At 39.3% G+C, this 18,598-nt stretch overlaps 1 protein-coding gene across 1 annotated transcript in view; it reads left to right on the top strand.

Moving 5' to 3' along the window:
* Positions 1-18,598, top strand: part of SARNP (SAP domain containing ribonucleoprotein) — a 52,565-nt gene that overhangs the window by 5,197 nt on the left and 28,770 nt on the right. Inside the window, exons 2-7 of the mRNA XM_027106573.1 lie at positions 8,016-8,115; positions 10,825-10,871; positions 11,095-11,162; positions 14,798-14,849; positions 15,689-15,762; positions 16,213-16,241. Of these exons, the coding sequence (XP_026962374.1) occupies positions 8,016-8,115; positions 10,825-10,871; positions 11,095-11,162; positions 14,798-14,849; positions 15,689-15,762; positions 16,213-16,241 (370 nt within the window). The remainder of the gene's footprint in view (positions 1-8,015; positions 8,116-10,824; positions 10,872-11,094; positions 11,163-14,797; positions 14,850-15,688; positions 15,763-16,212; positions 16,242-18,598) is intronic.

Genomic DNA, 18,598 nt, shown 5'->3' with positions numbered 1-18,598 from the left:
AACCCCCTTACACTGTTGGTGGGAATGTAAATTGATACAGCCACTATGGAGAACAGTATGGACGTTCCTTAAAAAACTAAAAATAGAATTACCATATGACCCAGCAATCCCACTACTGGGCCTATACCCAGAGAAAACCATAATTCAAAAAGACACATGCACCCCAATGTTCATTGCAGCGCTATTTACAATAGCCAGGTCATGGAAGCAGCCTAAATGCCTATCAACAGATGAATGGATAAAAAAGATGTGGTACATATATACAGTGGAATGTTACTCAGCCATCAAAAGGAACGAAATTGGGTCATTTGTAGAGATGTGGATGGACCTAGAGACTGTCATACAGAGTGAAGTAAGTCAGAAAGAGAAAAACAAATATATGTTAATGCATATATGTGGAATCTAGAAAAATGGTACAGGTGAACCAGTTTGCAAGGCAGAAATAGAGACACAGATGTAGAGAACAAACGTTTGAACACCAAAGGGGGAAGCGGAGGTGGGCGTGATAGTGGTGGGATGAATTGGGAGATTGGGATTGACATATATACACTAATATGTATAAAATAGATAACTAATAAGAACCTGCTGTATAAAAAATAATAAATAAAATTAGTTTTTTAAAAAGAGCTGAGTGCTGATAATAAAGATTTGGGACTTATTCAGAAATATTTATGAATTGCCTACCATGTGCCAGCTACCATAGGCACTGGAGATACAGCAGTGAACAAAGCAAAAAGAAAAATACAAAATTCTTACTTTCATGGAGCCTATATATATATATATATATATATATGTGTGTGTGTGTATATAAATATATATGTGTATATATATAAATATATGTGTGTGTATATATATATTTGGAGCTTATATTAGGGGAAAGTACAATAAATAAGTAAAATTTATAGTATGTCAAATAGTGATTTGTAGAGAAAAATAGGAAGAGGGAGTACAGTGGGAAGAGAAGGGTACTATAATTTTAAATAGGATGACTAGGGGGAAGGCCTCATTGAAAAGGTGGTGTTTAAGCAAAGACTTGAAGGATGTGAAAGAGTGAGCCTTGTGCAAAGTATTATAAGAGGACCTTAGAGGTGATCATTAGGACTCTGGCTTTTACCCTTAATGAGATAGGAAACCAATGGAGGATTTTTGAATAGAGGAATGACATGTTCTGACTTAAACTGTCAAAGATCACTCTACCTTGTTGAGAATAAACTATAGTGAGGTTCAAGGGCTGAAGAGTTTTTACAATGATCTGTATGAAAGAAAGACAAGAGGGATTAGATTCTGGATATATATATATATATATATATATATATATATATATTTGATTCTGGATATATTTTGAAGGTAGAGCTGACAGGATTTGCCAATAATTGGATTCTGGGAAGTGAAAAAGCCTTTGGTACAAGTGAAAGGATGAGAAGGCCAAAGTCTCCTTAGTGAATGTCTTAATGAATATCTGTATTTACAGGGTTGGGTGGAAGAAGAGCTAGCAAAGAGGCTGAGGAGGTGAGGTAAGAGGAAAATGGTAAGAGAGATAGAGTGTGCACATGAAAGCAGTCCTTCATCTTGGTATTTAAAATTGGGCTTGGGACTTCCCTGGTGGCACAGTGGATAAGGCTCTGCGCTTCCAATGCAGGGAGCCTGGGTTCGATCCCTGGTCAGGGAACTGGGTCCCACTTGTATGCTGCAACTAAGAGTTCGCATGCCGCAACTAAGGAGCCCGCCTGCTGCAACTAAGACCTGGTGCAACCAAAATAAGTAAATAATAAATATTTTTTAAAAAAACCATAAAATTGGGCTTAAATCAGAGAGATCTGAGCTGGCATATTGGCTCCACTATTTTCTAGCTGGGTGATTTTTTTAGCAAATTATTGAGTCTCTTTGAGCTTCAATTTCTTAATTTATGAAATGCAGTCATAATACCAACCACATAGATGTTTTGAGAATTAAATGAGGAAATGATGTCCAAAGAACTTAGCCTTTTGCCTGGCATGTATTAATACTTGAAACTTGAGTTCCTATCATATGAAATGTTTAAATGGTGTAAAATGCCTCTGTCTTCAAAGGTTTACAAACTAGATTGAGAGTTAACAGATGAAAATGATTTGAATCAAAATTCAAGATTAGTAAATTAGAAATCACAGGGTGATGAATGATTGATGTCAAATGTATTATGTAGTCAGTTAATCAGTCCTTTCTCTGCTGTTTGGATAGGTAGCATGAAAAATGCCTTATTAATACTGAGAAATGGGATTTTTAGATTGATATTGAAAATTTAATTTTTGAATAGGTAATTCATGCTCAACCTCATAATATTAAAGGTATAAAAGGGTGCGTGGTAAAAAGTTTCCCTCCTACATGTGTCCTCAACAAACTTCTTCGCAGATTCAACTAGTGTTAACTTACCTGTTTCTTGTCCAGGCATCTTGTGTATACACATTTGAGTGGTGTGTGTGCACATGTTATTTTTTACATTAATGTTAGTATCATATATACAATGTTCTGTAACTTGGCGTTTTTAAGTAGCCTTATTGAGATACAATTCACATACCATACAATTCACTCAGTATACCTTGCTTTTTAAATATTGAGTTGGCCAAAATGTTCCTTCGGTTTTTAAGTAAAAATAAAAGACACATTTTTCATTTTCACCAAGAACTTTATTAAACAATGTATTCACTGTTTTGTTCCACTACCTTCTGCCATTTTTCAGTCAAGTTCATAATTCCATCTTCCCAAAACTTTTTTTTTTTTTTTTTTTTGCGGTACGCAGGCCTCTCACTGTTGTGGCTTCTCCTGTTGTGGAGCACAGGCTCTGGACGCGCAGGCTCAGAGGCCATGGCTCACGGGCCTAGCTGCTCCGTGGCATGTGGGATCTTCCCGGCCCAGGGCACAAACCCGTGTCCCCTGCATCGGCAGGCGGACTCTCAACCACTGTGCCACCAGGGGAGCCCTTCCCAAAACTTTTTATCTTTTTGAGCAAAGAACTGTTCCAGGTGCCTTTTACAGTCTTCCAGGGAATTGAAATTTTTTCCATTAAGAGATTTTGTAAAGACCAAAATAAATAAAAATCTGAAGGTGCAATGTCTGCTGAATACAGTGGATGAATCAGAACTTCCCAGCCAAGCTGTAACAGTTTTTGCGTGGTCATCAAAGAAACATGTGGTCTTGCATTATCCTGATGGAAGATTATGCGATTTCTATTGACTAATTCTGGACGCTTTTCGTCGAGTGCTGCTTTCAGTTCAGAAGCAGTACTTGTTGGAATTAATCGTTTGGTTTTCCAGAAGGAGCTCATAATAGAGGACACCCTTCCAATCTCACCATATACACACCATCACCTTCTTTGGATGAAGACCAGCCTTTGGTGTGGTTTGGTAGTGGTTCATTTCGCTTGCCCCACAATCTCTTCCGTTCTACATTATTGTACAGTATCCACTTTTCATTGCGCGTCACAATTTGTTTAAAAACGAAACATTTACGTTTAATTAGAAAATCAGAAATAAGGTCAAGAGGTTTTTTCCTGCTTAAGTTATGTGGAACCCAAACATCGAAGCGATTAACATAACCAAGCTGGTGCAAATGTTTTTCAGCTCTTGATTTTGATATTTTGAGTATGCCGGCTATCTCCTGCATGGTATAATGTTGATTGTTCTCAATTAATGTCTTGATTTGATCACTATCAACTTCATCTGGTCTGCCCAACCGAGGAGCATCGTCCAGCAAGAAATCTCCAGCACGGAACTTTGCAAACCACTTTTGACACGTTCGATCAGTCACAGCACCTTTTCCATACACGGCATAAATCTTTCTTTGCGTTTCAGTTGCGCTTTTACCTTTCTTGAAATAATAAAGCATAATATGCCGAAAATGTTCCTTTTTTTCTTCCATCTTCAATATTAAAATGGCTACACAAAAATTCACCAGTTTTGATGTTTTCTTTTAAATGTACACTGATATGACAGCTGTCACAATACAGTCTAACCAAATTGTTTCTAATGAAGTTAAAGACAACTAAGCACTACTAGAGTCATCTTATGGAAGAAAACTGAACGAACTTTTTGGCCAACCCAGTATGTTGTTTTAAAACATTTTGAAGTCAAATGCATATAAAAATGGGTAAGATTTGGGCTTCCCTGGTGGTACAGTGGTTGGGAGATTGCCTGCCAATGCAGGGGACACAGGTTCAAGCCCTGGTCTGGGAAGATCCCACATGCTATGGAACAACTAAGTCAGTGTGCCACAACTACTGAGCCTGTGCTCTAGAGCCTGTGAGTCACAACTACTGAGCCCACATGCCACAACTACTGAAGCCTGTGCACCTAGAGACCATGCTCTGCAGGAAGAGAAGCCACCGCAAAGAGAAGCCAGTGCACCGAAACGAAGAGCAGCTCCCACTCGCCACGACTAGAGAAAGCCCGTGCGTGCAGCAGTGAGACCCAGTGCAGGCAAAAATAAATAAAATGAATAAATTTATTTTAAAAAGTGGGTAAGATTTGATATTATAAGTTATTTATTTATTTATTTGATTGTGCCGGGTCTAGTTGCGGCTCAAGGGCTTCTCAGGCGTAGTGGCATGCGACCTGTTAGTTGCAGGATGCATGTGGGATCTAGTTCCCTGACCAGGGATCAAACCTGGGCCCCCTGCCTTACGAGCACAGAGTCTTAACCACTGTGCCACCAGGGAAGTCCCTATAAATTCTTATTTGAGGCTTTAAAAGTGTTTTGTTCTACTAATGTAATTGTGCCCAAATGAAATGTGTGAAATGATTTCATTTTCAGCTATTTTGTTTTTACTCATCTATTTCCCTTTTGAAATAATGTCCCAGTATAGGAGCAGAACCCATAATATAATAATAAAGTAATACAACAGTGTGTAAAAACTACATGTAACATTCTCATTTGACCAGAGAAGGGGACGTGGAGGTGCTGAGAAGACTGCTGAATGAGCCAGAGACCTGAGGTTAGGGACTGGGAGCCAGTGGGGGACTGAGATTTCAGTTACCAACAGCAATAGCAAGGTCAGTGGTCAACAGTGGTGGATGCTATCCAAGCTAAACAACCAGTTGTACCAGTCTGTCAGCTTCAAGTCTACCAGATCAGCATCCTCTGCAGAATCCATCACCGACTGTCTGTTTCCCTGTCATCTGGAGGTTTTTGTAAACTTTTGTCCATATCTACACAGTTTTGGGAAGGAAGGAGAAGGGAGGAACAACTCTATTAGAAAGTTGAATTTTGAATTGCTTGAGTATTTACATTCCTTTTCCCTAGGTGGTCTTAGTGTTACTTAAACGAGGAGAAGAAAGAAGGAATAGAGTCTTCTGAGGAAGATTAGGAGTTATAGGAAGTAAAGAAATTGTATTGCTTTGTAAACAAACACCCTCTAAACATACACACACACACACACACACACAGAGTAAATGATATATTTAAAATGTTAGGTGATCTCTAAGTGCCAGGGTTACATAAGACTTTTTTTTCCTCTATACTTTTCAGAATTCTCTGACTATTCTACAGTGAACATAATACTTTTATAACCAACAAAATTCTTAAAAGTGTAACTAAAATCAAAAGACTTGTTCTCCAGGAAACTGAGAAAAAATAAAGTACCAACATGGGAAAGATCAAGATTCTTACTTAAGGTCCATTACTTAAGAAATGGACCTTAGAGATCACTTAGAATCTAGATTCTAGATTAATACTATTCACTGTATCATCTGTAGGCCAGTGCTCATCCATGAACTGTTACTGGTTAATGATGAGATAAGGTTAAAAAAGAAATTAAGCTTTTAGAAACTTTTATAGCAGTTTGACATCACTGCTACATCCAAGTGTATGATCATTTTTCTAGTAATTGATTTTATTGTTTCTTTACAAAAGTATTGGTCCACAACCTGGTTGGAATGCTATAAAAACTTGGCAGCCCTATCAGTCTACCCATTTAAAAATATATTGATCTATGAAATGCAGAAATCTGAGAAGCAGTCATTCTGTCTGATCTTGTCTAACCCTTCACCGGTGTCTGTCTAACACAAAGTGTTAGTAGCTGCCAAGCACTATTGTAAATGCTTTATGAGTATTTGCTGGTTCAATCTTCATAACAACCCTATGCTGTAGGTACTGTTGCATTATCCCCATTTCATAGGAAACTGAGGCACAGAGAGGTTATGTTACTCACCCAAGGTTACACAGCTGTAAGTGGTAAAACTGGAATTTGAACCCAAGGTAGTCTGACTTCAGAGGCCATGTTATGCTTTGCAGCCACTCCACACTTAATGGGTGATTACCTACCATGTTTCTCAATAGAGGGTGCTGTTGGCTTGTTGAGTAGAACAAGTGTTCCACATAGTATCCCTCCCTGCCTGCCTGTCCCACTCACTGAATGCCCAATGAGAAAAAAAAAAAAAAAAGCTCCCCTCTCCATTTCCAAATGTTTCCTTGGTTGAAAACCTTCTAGAGCTGACCAGCATATTCCCTTAGTTGTAAAGTTCTATAGGAATCTGCTTTCTAACTTCTGGTTGGTCTTAGATCTATACTTCGAAACTAGTAAAGTCTTTTTTCAGGACAAATATCTATCTGTGCACTGATCTGCATATAGGATTTTTGGAGCCTTCCTTTTCTTGGTTGTTCTCCTTGGATCAGCATGTCATTACACTCCTTAAAATGAGAATATAGAGCCCAGTAAGGCTATTAATCACTTAATATAGATTCTGGGGCTTCCCTGGTGGCACAGTGGTTAAGAATCCACCTGCCAATGCAGGGGACATGGGTTCGATCCCTGGTCCGGGAAGATCCCACGTGCCGCGGAGCAACTAAGCCCATGCGCCACAGCTACTGAGCCCGTGTGCCGCAACTACTGAAGCCCATGCGCCTAGAGCCCGTGCTCTGCAACAAGAGCCTCAACAAGAGAAGCCACCACAATGAGAAGCCCGCGTACCACAACGAAGAATAGCCCCCACTCGCCGCAAGCGGAGAAAAGCCTGCGCGAAGCAACAAAGACCCAACGCAGCCCAAAACAATAAACAAATAAAATAAATAAATTTAAAAATATATATAGATTCTGTTTTTTTTTAGTTACCCTTAACCTAGAATTACTTTGGTAGCAAATCATACTGTTAGCCCTCTTTGCACTTGTAATTATCTAAAACCCTGACTGAGGTCTTTATCCTTTGAGTTACTGTTGAGCCAGATCTTGTTCATCTGTTTTTTTTAACAATTTAAGTTTTGAATATAAGTGTAGTACTTATAGGTATACCTTATTTCTTCTAAATTGAGTCTTCATTTTGGCTTTTTGTTTTCCCTGAAGAGCCAGCAACACCCCCTGACATCCCCACCCACCCACCTTTAGTTCTGTCAGTAATCCAACAATTCTTCCTCCTTCTGTTGTCTGCAAAGTTGATAAGTATACCTGTTGTATCTTTAGTCAAGTTACTGATTTAAAAATCTTCAACTCATGCCATGTCGTGGCATGCCATTACATATTTTTTTCCATTTTGGCAAAGATCCTTTATGTGATTCATTATTGACATTAATCTAGCTAACACATCTACCTAATTCTGTGGTGGACAAACTTGTATGCATGTATATGGTAGATTGCAGTAAAGGATCTGGGATAATAGATAGTAAGGAAAATCTGCTTTTAGATAAGTAGATATTCTACTTAAAGATTGATTCTTTCCTTATATGAGCTGGTACAGTAATTGTTCAGGAAAAAAAGACCACCCCCCCCTTAGAAGTAGCTAAAGACTTATGTAATAAATGTATGAATAGATCAGAATTTGATTAAAGTAGGTTTATTCTTCACCATCTGTTAGAAAAGTCCTCTTGCATATTGAATATTGTTAGGGGGAAGCAGATCATCTTTGTGGACCTAGAAGCTTGGTGGGATTAAGACAGTAGTTTTGGGTGGATCTTTCATTTCTTTTTCTTTCTTGTGAGAACTACCTCTTTTTTTTTCTCCCCCACCAGGTTCATTCTGTAAATTAAGGAAAAGCTTTATTCTTTTTTCTCAGCTTGCTGAACTAAAGCAGGAGTGTCTTGCTCGTGGTTTGGAGACCAAGGGAATAAAACAAGATCTCATCAACAGGCTCCAGGCATATCTTGAAGAGCATGGTGAGTTCTTTGCGGAGGCAAAGAGTGATGTGAGTGAGGGGATTAATTTTTTTTTAATAAATTTATTTATTTATTTTTGGTTGCGTTGCGTCTTCATTGCTGCCTGCAGGCTTTCTCTAGTTGCGGTGTGTGGGGGCTACTCTTCCTTGCGGTGCGCGGGCTTCTCATTGCGGTGGCTTCTCGTTGCAGAGCACGGGCTCTAGGCGCACAGGCTTCATTCAGTAGTTGGGCTCGCGGGCTCTAGAGCGCAGGCTCAGTAGTTGTGGTGTACGGGCTTAGTTGCTCCGCGGCATGTGAGATCTTCCCGGACCAGGGCTTGAACCCGTGTTCCCTGCATTGGCAGGCAGATTCTTAACCACTGTGCCACCAGGGAAGCCCGAGAGGATTAATTTTTAGGCTCTGCCATACAGAAGATTTCTTCTTTTCCTTTAGGTTGTTGATGATGTAAGATTTTAATTAACTCTATCAAGAAAACTCTTGTCATCTAAAATAGTGGTTATAATGAGAAGAAATACCCCCCTTTTAAAAAGACATTGTAATTTTATTTCAACAAATTATTTTCAAGGAAGTATGGGAAAGCAAGCATCATTAGACTGAGAATCGGAAGATTTGAAGTCTAATTCCTCTTGAGCCAGAAATTTACTAGGTAACTTTGGACAGCTGCTGTTTTCAGGCTAAGTGTCTTTTGTAGTCTGTGAAGTGAGACAAGTGTCTCCACCCTTGAAATCCATAAACCTAAGTAATCTCTGGTCCCTTCTAGCTCTGACATTCTCCAATTCCACTTTAAAAAACAAACATACACTTCATTTAAGGCATAGTATCATCCCTCTCTAATTTTAATTTATTCCCTTTTATTCCCATTCCTTTTATCCCAACTCTCTTAGGCAACTATTCTAATGTGTTTGATATATATTTTTTGTCTTTGTCCTTATAAACCGTGTAGTGTTGTTTGGTCTACAGTAATTTTATGTAATTGGCAATGAGGCCATAGCCTTACTTTATTGCATTCTTTTTTCTCCAAGTACTGTGTGTTTTTCTGTTTGTTTGTTTTTGTTTTTTTCTTTTGTGGTACGCGGGCCTCTCACTGTTGTGGCCTCTCCCGTTGCGGAGCACAGGCTCCAGACGCACAGGCTCAGCGGCCATGGCTCACGGGTCTAGCCGCTCCGGGGCATGAACCCGCGTCCCCTGCATCGGCAGGCGGACTCTCAACCACTGCGCCGCCAGGGAATCCCCAGTACTGTGTTTTTTTAAGATGTAGCAGTCATCTAGTCTATTGATTCTAATTCCTGCATGGTATTCTATAATGTAAAGAATTCACCATGGGCTTCCCTGGTGGTGCAGTGGTAGAGAGTCCGCCTGCCGATGCAGGGGACGCGGGTTCATGCCCCGGTCCGGGAAGATCCCACATGCCGCGGAGCGGCTGGACCCGTGAGCCATGGCTGCTGAGCCTGCGCGTCTGGAGCCTGTGCTCCGCAACGGGAGAGGCCACAACAGTGAGAGGCCCGCGTACAGAAAAAAAAAAAAAGAATTCACCATGTTTTATTTAGTTCACCCAGTGACTGACTCCTGAACTACTTCTTTCATATTCCCTTATATTCCTGTGTGAGAGTCTTGGGGGTATATACCCAGGAATGGGGTTGCTAATAAATATCTGTTCATAAATGTATACTTAATATGACTAAACACCACTAAATTGTTTTTCTGAATTGCTGTATAAATTTCATCATCAGCACATGAGGATTCACTGTCCTAACAAGTGACCTAATTTTTGGTAATCTGTTAGTGGTTTCAGTTTACATTCCTCTACTTACTAAAAAGTTTAAACATGTCCTTTGTTCGTGGTTCTTTGGCTTTCTCCTTTGCCCATTTTTCTTTTGGGGTTCTCATCGTTTGCTTGTTAGTTCGCAGGCATATCATATATTCTAGTGACCGTTCCCATGTTGGTTTTAGATACAAATATCTTCTTTGACAGTCGTTTCTTTTTCTGTGGTATCCTTTCCTATTTTGGGGTGTTTTTTTTTTGTACTTAAAAAAATATCATCTTAATCTTTTTTTTTATTAATTAATTATTTTTTGGCTGTGTTGGGTCTTCATTGCTGGCCGTGGGCTTTCTCTAGTTGCGGCAAGCAGGGGCTACACTTTCGTGGCATTGGGCAGGCTTCTCATTGCAGTGGCTTCTCTTGTTGCGGAACACGGGCTGTAGGCGCACAGGCTTCAGTAGTTGTGGCACACGGGCTTAGTTGCTCCGCGGCATGTGGGATCTTCCTGGACCAGGGCTCGAACCCATGTCCCCTGCGTTGGCAGGCGGATTCTTAACCAGTGCGCCACCAGGGAAGCCCCCTTTCCTAGTTCTGAAAAATAAGTTTTTTGCATAGTACTTTTGCTTCTGGGTTTTTTGTTTTGTTTTTGTTGTTTTAGAAATTCTTCCCCACCACTAAATTCTGCCACAGTACTTTTTAATTAATGTTATAGTTTGACCTCATCATGTTTAGTTCTTCAGTGCAGCTGGAGTTCAACCTCTTAATTGATGTTAGTTAGGTAGAGAATATAGTTTTTATCTCCTCCACGTGGAGCAAATTTTATGAACATTTCTGCCTTCATTATTGAATTTTATTTTGGGAAAGCAAAATGATTATAATTTTAGCCTAAGTACAGTTATCAAGATGGTTTTGTAGCAGGGCTTGACCTGATTATTTTAATATTCTTTAGCTGAAGAGGAGGCAAATGAAGAAGATGTACTGGGAGATGAAACAGAGGTGAGTTGGAGAGAGTAAGGTTAGTCACTGGCCTGGCAGTGTGCCACTGCCTTGGTCACGTTGCTAAACATCAATCATTAGAGGGCTTCAATGCTAACTCGTTAGGGGAGCATAAAGGGGGAATGAAGGTTCTGAAAGATTGGTTCGTTTTGGAGTTCTCATATTCTTTTGATAGGTATTTACTCTTGATTTATTTTAACCATCTTGTTTCATTTGGTTTTAGGAAGAAGAACCGAAGCCCATAGAACTGCCTGTCAAAGAGGAAGAACCTCCTGAAAAAACTGTTGATGTGTAACTATCCGTTTTTTATAATGAGGACAGAGCAGACGGTTCTGGATTTTTTAGTGTTACACTGTTGATCTCTTATACATTCCCATTGGAATGTATACGTTCCCTTTTTTTTTTTAAATTTGGTTGCATCGGGTTTAGTTGTGGCTTGCTTGCTCCTTAGTTGTGGCATGCGAACTCTTAGTTGCGGCGTGCATGTGGGATCTAGTTCCCTGACCAGGGATTGAACTCAGGCCCCCTGCACTGGAAGGCGGATTCTTTACCACTGTGCCACCAGGGAAGTCCCCCATTGGCTTTTTCATTTCTCATTAGATCATACATTTTCAGAAAGGTCTTGTTCATTTCAAGTACATGGTCCCAGTGAAGCAAAGTAACTTTGTCTCTAGGTTATGTAATAGATACTTAGGACCAAGAGACTTCAAGCCCAGATAAAGTTTAGTTCTCTTAGCCTTTGTTGTATCACCGTAATAGATGATTCTTTTTCTGTATAGAGAATCATGCACATTTTCTGCATATAAGGAATTTTGTAAGGGAAGAGGGTGCTGAGCAAGGTTATGTCTCAACACTGTATTCTCTTTTCCTTTTTGATTTACAGTGGAGGAGGGGAGGACAAAGTACTAGAGTGAATAGTGGATCTTGATTTATTTAAATTATTACACAAGGTTGATCATAAACATTTTTTTTTTTTTTGCGGTACGTGGGCCTCACTGTTGTGGCCTCTCCCCGTTGCAGAGCACAGGCTCCGGACGCGCAGGCTCAGCGGCCATGGCTCACGGGCCCAGCCGCTCCGCGGCATGTGGGATCTTCTCCGAATGGGGCACGAACCCGTGTCCCCTGCATCGGCAGGCGGACTCTCAACCACTGCGCCACCAGGGAAGCCCGATCATAAACATTTTTTATTTGGGGTTTCCCCGCAAATGTCCGGCCATCTTATACTCCAGCATGTCAAGAGCAGTTGAGTCCTTTTTAACATTTTTGTTCCTCATAGCTGTATTAATCCATTTAATTATAAAAGACAATTAAAAAAAAAAGACAATAGATGTAAAAAGTCAAAGTCAAACATTACATAGAGGAATATATAAATTGAAAATTAAGTACCCTTGTCTGCACCCCCACCTGACTTCCCAGAGGTTTTCAATATATTCTTTTGGAATATTTTATATGTGCATATACAGATACATATGTACATGCATATTGTCAGTTTCTTGATTTTTTTTTCACATATGGAGATCTTTCTATATCATCATATAATGTCTTTATTTAAATACTAGTTATAGGGACTTCCCTGGCGGTCCAGTGGTTAAGACTCCATGCTTCCACTGAAAGGGGCACAGGTTTGATCCCTGGTTGGGGAACTAAGATCGTGCATGCCTCATGGCACGGCCAAAAAAAATTAGTTATATATAGGCAAGGTTCTAAGTGTTTTACATGTATTCTCATTTAATCGTCACGTCAACGCTATGAAATGAGAATAATTATCCTAGTAAGTGGTAGGTCTCTTTTTTTTTTTAGCTTGTTGTTATGGGATATTACAAGTATATACAAAACTTAGGAGAATAGTAAATAGACCCCCATGAACCCATCACCTAGATTTAGTTGTTATCAACTTAGAATCTCATTCTTTCTGGCAGCTAACAGTATACTCCATTCTATGGATGAACAGTAATTTCACCAGTCTCCTGTTGATGGACATTTAGATTATTCATAATTGCAAAAAATACAGTGCATGTTCACATACAACTAATTGTAAATTGATGCAGGTATATCCAAAGGATAAGTTTCTAGCAATGGATTTTCTGCATTAGAGAAGATGTGCATTTAATGTTTTATTAGATTTTGTCAAATATTACTGCTTTCTAAAGCCATTTAGTTATCATCCATCATAGGAGGTTTATGTTTAGATATAATGCCTTGAGGAAATGGCCGATGGGATAGCTTTAAAATAGAGATGTTTTGGGGAGTTATGGGGCAAGAAGGAAGATGAAATAAATACAATGATAATTGGCCTGTGTGGGTTAAAAATTATGAAGTTTGAAAATCTGTAGTTTATTTTTATAATATGTAAAATGTGTAATTCCCTTGTTTAGAGGGCTTTAATTTTATCAGTGAATTTCTAAACAAATTGAAAATGTGTGTGGGAGGGGTTGTGTTTTTGCTTGTTAGAGGGATAGTAGTGGTTAAACTAAAGTATGTACAGAAAGATTCTGGGTCCCCGTAGTATGGAGAATGTTTTGTATGTGACTATGGGTAGGGGCGAAACTTCTGAGTGAAGAGAAGAAATTTCACATGAGCCCCAGAATATGACGTTATTTATTGCTTGAGCTTAATTGTGCCTGAGGGAGTTGGAACAGAGCTGAAGGAAGCTTCTTCTTTCTGGTTCCCTTTCTGCCATGAAGTGTACTGATGGGAATGTGGAGGAAGTCATTAGCCTGGTGGTTTGGTGAAGAGGGCTGCTATTTTAATGGCATTGGACTTCAAGTAGAACATTAAACTTCAGTGTCCCTTTTTGTCTGCACAAAACAGAGAGGATTGGGGAAGGAAAGATGGCTGGGAAATGGAAAGAAATCGGAAATTTCTTTAAAGTCAGAATGTACAGGGCTAATTTAGGTCCTTAGAACATTCAAAAGGAGATCCCCTTGCTTTGTCTTTTGCTTGAGTTTCTCCAAAAAGATACCTCTGTTTCTAGTTTGATTTTTTCCCCCCTCCTCAAGCCACAGCAGTTAAATATTGCAGGACTTAGTTATGGTCAGCAGGGGGCTCCCACTGCTTATCTGTCAGTCCAGGGACCTCCAACAAAAGGATGGAGGAGAGAATAAGTTCCTGTTCCAGAATTGCTTCCTCTGAAAATGCCATTAAACCATTACTACCTTTCAGGGCATCAAATGGGAAAAGTGTCTGGGATATTGGAACAAAAGCCTCCCATGTCTCTAAATGAGGGACCTTAATGAGACTGGTTATGACCCACAGTTTTATGGGAGTTGTTTGGTGGAGGGTTAATGCCCTTCCATTTATCCTGAGTACTTCCGAACTTTGTCTCCCGCCCCCCTGGTCCCCCCTCTTTTGTTTTCTCTTAAACCTTTTGACTGGTAACTTACCATGTTTTCCTAATTCAAACTCCCCTTAGCCTTTTTTCTTCCCACTCCCTTTGGCATTTTTATTTATCCCACTTTGACTGTTCCAGCTGGAGCTATGGTCCCATGGGAGATATAAGGGATTTGTAAAAGAAGGAAACCAGACCTTGTAGAGCACTCATTAATTGTGATGAAAATTGAGAGCTGGTATTTAAATGAGGGTTAGAGGAATAATCATTAGTCCAAAAGTACATTTAAAGTTCCTAAAAGTAAATGAAATGATTTCCGGTGTCCTTTGAGCATTTCCCTCAGTTCAGTATATTTAACCAGACTTCTTTCCTTGTTACTTTCTTATACTCTAGCAAAGTAGCTTAGTCTGTTATTTAAACTCTTTTATCAGTAGACGACACTTCAAGGAACTAAAGGTCTAATGGGCTTCATGTTTTTTTGGTCTGAAGGGTGGTAGAGAGATATGGGACAGAGGACATGATTCAGGTGAATTCTTATACACTTCAAAGGTTTTGGTTTAGAATATCAGTCTTCTGATTTTAAAAATCCCTTTTCCAGGGCAGCAGAGAAAAAAGTGGTAAAAATTACATCTGAAATACCACAGACTGAGGTAGGTATTCTTTCAGAAGAGCAGTCTATATATATATATCTTTCTGTTTCTTACCCTTTATTTTGTCTGTATCATCACTTTAAAATATTTACTCATAGGCAGAAAATCAGTATTGACAGATTTTGGTATTGATACATTTTTCTACCGGCCACACTTGGGAATATATTTGGGCTGGCATAGTCACCTTTGAGGCCGTAGTCTTTTTGCATAGTATTCTGGTCTTAGTGGTAACTCTTTTTAAGATGTTTACAAACTAAGATTAGAGTTTGAGAGGATTGTACCTTGGAAGAGATGAAAAGTTACAAGGGAAGATGTCACTCTTAAGTTACTACTAGCTAGCTGGTGAGATTGAAATTTCTCTGGATCCTATCTCAAGATCTCTGAAAGTAGGTTTCAGTGAAGATCTGTGGGTTTTTTTTGTACTATTAAAGTAGAGATGGCATAGGACAACGCTGCCTCATTTCTAACTGAAAGAGTACAACTAGTGTTGGAACCAAGCTGTTCCTTTGATCCATTTTCAAAGGTCAGTCAAACACAGCTTTTGTCTTCTTGGCTTGATACAGAATGCGGGTTTTATTTTATTCCTTCCCTTTTGTTTTTGAGGACATGAATGTAATAATAGTCTTTTTGTGTTTGCTTTCTGGAAAGGACTGTTGAGTTAAGCCCTGGGATGGATACAACCTGATATCCTCTGTGATTGTCAGTATAACTCAGTTTGGACCTTAAGAAATTAATCCCGATGTTCTAGAGATACACACCTCTAAATGACTTTTCTCTTAAAAGAAGGAAACCAGAAATTGAATTTTTCTCTTTCCCTTCTTTTGTCTGTTATCACTTAGAGGATGCAGAAGAGAGCTGAACGATTCAATGTACCTGTGAGCTTGGAGAGTAAGAAAGCTGCCAGGGCAGCTAGGTGAGTGTTCCCAGCCCTTTAGACCTGAGATCGTGGTAATATGAAGGTGAGGGAATGTGTTCCTAGGTTTTAAATATAGTTGTTGATTTTAAGTAGAATAGAGGCCTTGCTGGAAAGAAATACTCTCTTGGCTCTATTCAGAACGTATCTGCTGATTGGTTGTAGTAGCTATAGATTGGGTTTTATTACCCAGCAGGGTTTTTGTAATAGGTAAAAGTCAGGAACTGACTGCTACTCCCAGTTCTGATAAGGCTACCTTTTAACTTATTCTCTGGACTCTTGGTGAGAAAAAGAGTCAACTGAACCTCTTTCATGGGGTTGTTAGAATTAGCTAATGATTGCAAGGCTTGAGATCACAAGCAAGAAGTGCCATATGTATACTTGACACGGAGACAGACAACCAGGAGTGTGAACAGCTTCCTAAAATTTAGCTTGTTTTTCTTTCTACAGATTTGGGATTTCTTCAGTTCCATCAAAAGGTAAGAGTACAGAGACTTCTGAGAAAGTTATCTTTATGTTTTTACTTTTTTGGCACAACAGATTCCATTTCTCCAAATTAAGGTAAACTTGTTAGCTCTAGAAGCCTGTAAGAGGTTATTATATCCACCTCTTTGCTCTAGGTAAAACCATACTTAAGCCTTCCTGGGCAATTTAGAGAAGGTGCTAAAGTTATGAGAGAATAGGAGGAAGTGCCAACATTTGTTTTCCTTTACTTGGATCTCTTCAGAGAAGTTTCTAATACCTTCTTTATTCTGATGTCTCAAGTTAGCATGTAATTATTGTGTACTGTCCAGTGTTATATTGCCTAGTGTGAGTGGCAAAAGGAAGAAAAGAGTCCTTTTTATTTTTTTTTTCTCTTTTACCTTCTAGGAATTTACAAGGGAATAATCTTGGATAAAAGACTTAGCCACAAGGATTATCACAGCGTTATTTATAGTGATCAATAACTGGAAACAATGTAATATACAATAGAGAATTGGTTGAGTAAATGTGTACCATAGTACAGTTAGAAGACCATGAAGATGTTTAAAATTATACTGAAGAATATTTGTCAGACAGATAAATGGAAAAAGCAAGTTATAAGATATTTGTAGTATGTTCCTATTTCCCAATAAAAGTGCAAGTATGGTTAGGAAAAAAGATTAGAGGGATATATACTAAATTGATAACACTCATTGTCTCTGGTGGAAATTTGAGTGACTTCTTTTAGCTTGTCTGTGTTATTAAAATTTCTACATTGAATATGTATTTGTAATAAATTAGGGGGAAAAGTTACTCTTTTTATTTTATTTTTATTATTATTTTTACTTTATTTATTTATTTTTGGCTGCATTTGGGTCCGTTACTGCTCACGGGCTTTCTCTAGTTGTGGTGAGCGGGGGCTGCTGCAGTGTGCGGGCTTCTCATTGCAGTGGCTTGTCTTTGTTGTGGAGCATGGGCTCTAGGTGCCTGGGCTTCAGTAGTTGTGGCACGCGGGCTCAGTAGTTGTGGCTTACAGGCTCTAGAGCGCAGGCTCAGTAGTTGTGGTGCGTGGGCTTAGTTGCTCTGCGGCATGTGGGATCTTCCCAGACCAGGGATCAAACCTGTGTCCTCTGCATTGGCAGGCGGACTCTTATCCACAGTGCCACCAGGGAAGTCCCTCAGAGACTTTAAATGTAGTCTTCTGATCCAATGCAGTCTTCCTAGTGACCTGTTAGTAGTGTCAAGTCTGTTAAGAAAATGTCCTCCAAAGATCTTGTAGAGTTTTGCTGTGCCTTTTAAAAGACCAGCAAGGGACTTCCCTGGTGGTTCAGTGGTTAAGACTCCACCTTCCAATGCAGGGGACGCGGGTTTGATCCCTGGTCGGGGAACTAAGATCCCACATGCTGCGGGGCAGCTAAGCCCATACACCACAACTAGAGAGCCCGCTTGCCCCTTAACTACTGAACTTGTGTGCTCTGGAGCCTGTGTGCCACAACTAGAGAAGCCTACGTACCACAACGAAAGATCCCACCTGCCACAAATCAGACCCGATGCAGTCAAAAAAATAAATAAGTAAAAATAAAAGACCAGCAAAATTCTGGTCACTGTCACTACATGCTTTAGAAACAGAATATTCTCTGACATTTAGTTATATCAAGAGAGAGATAATAGGATTGGTGATGGTACAACAAAAATTTTTAATATTTATTTATTTATTTGGCTGCACCAAGTCTCAGTTGCAGCACACAGGATCTTCGTTGCCATGTGCAGGATCTTTTTAGTTGTGGCATGCAGGATCTTTAGTCGAGGCATGTGGGATCTAGTTCCCTGACCAGGGATTGAACCCGGGCCCCCTGCATTTGGAGTGTGGAGTTCTAGCCACTAGACCACTAGGGAAGTCCCAGAAGTTTTTAAAGATATTATTAAATGGTGCTATTTGAAGAAAGGCAAAAGTTAAAATTAATACTTAGCCTGAAGAGGAAAACTGACCAATAAAATAATGTGTAGGTTACATTCAGTGTTATTCATATAATCCTAGAACTACAGAGTAGCTCTTAAAAGAGTAGAATTTGGCAACATGTAAAAGGAAATACTGTTTTATGAGTGAGGACATAAAAATATGTAACAGTTCCTAGTACATAGGTTATGGTAAAAATTGAGTCCATACCTGAAAGTTTACAGTGGAAAGTTAGGGAACCAATTACAATATTGAGATTGCTTAAAATAAAATTCTGAGAAGTTTTAAGTAAATAATTATTGACTAGATTGGGGTTGGGCCTACAGGCTAATATGCTATTTGCTTCTTAGTGATAATTTCAGGACAGAACATTCGCTTTAAGAAGCCATAATTTTAACTCATTATAATAGTAACTCT

Source organism: Aethalodelphis obliquidens, unplaced genomic scaffold (genome assembly GCF_003676395.1).
Source record: "Aethalodelphis obliquidens isolate GAN/ISIS:26980383/991018 unplaced genomic scaffold, ASM367639v1 scaffold8, whole genome shotgun sequence".
Taxonomy (NCBI): domain Eukaryota; kingdom Metazoa; phylum Chordata; class Mammalia; order Artiodactyla; family Delphinidae; genus Aethalodelphis; species Aethalodelphis obliquidens.
Note: the sequence above shows the minus strand (reverse complement) of the source record. Positions and strands in the feature narration are given on the sequence as shown.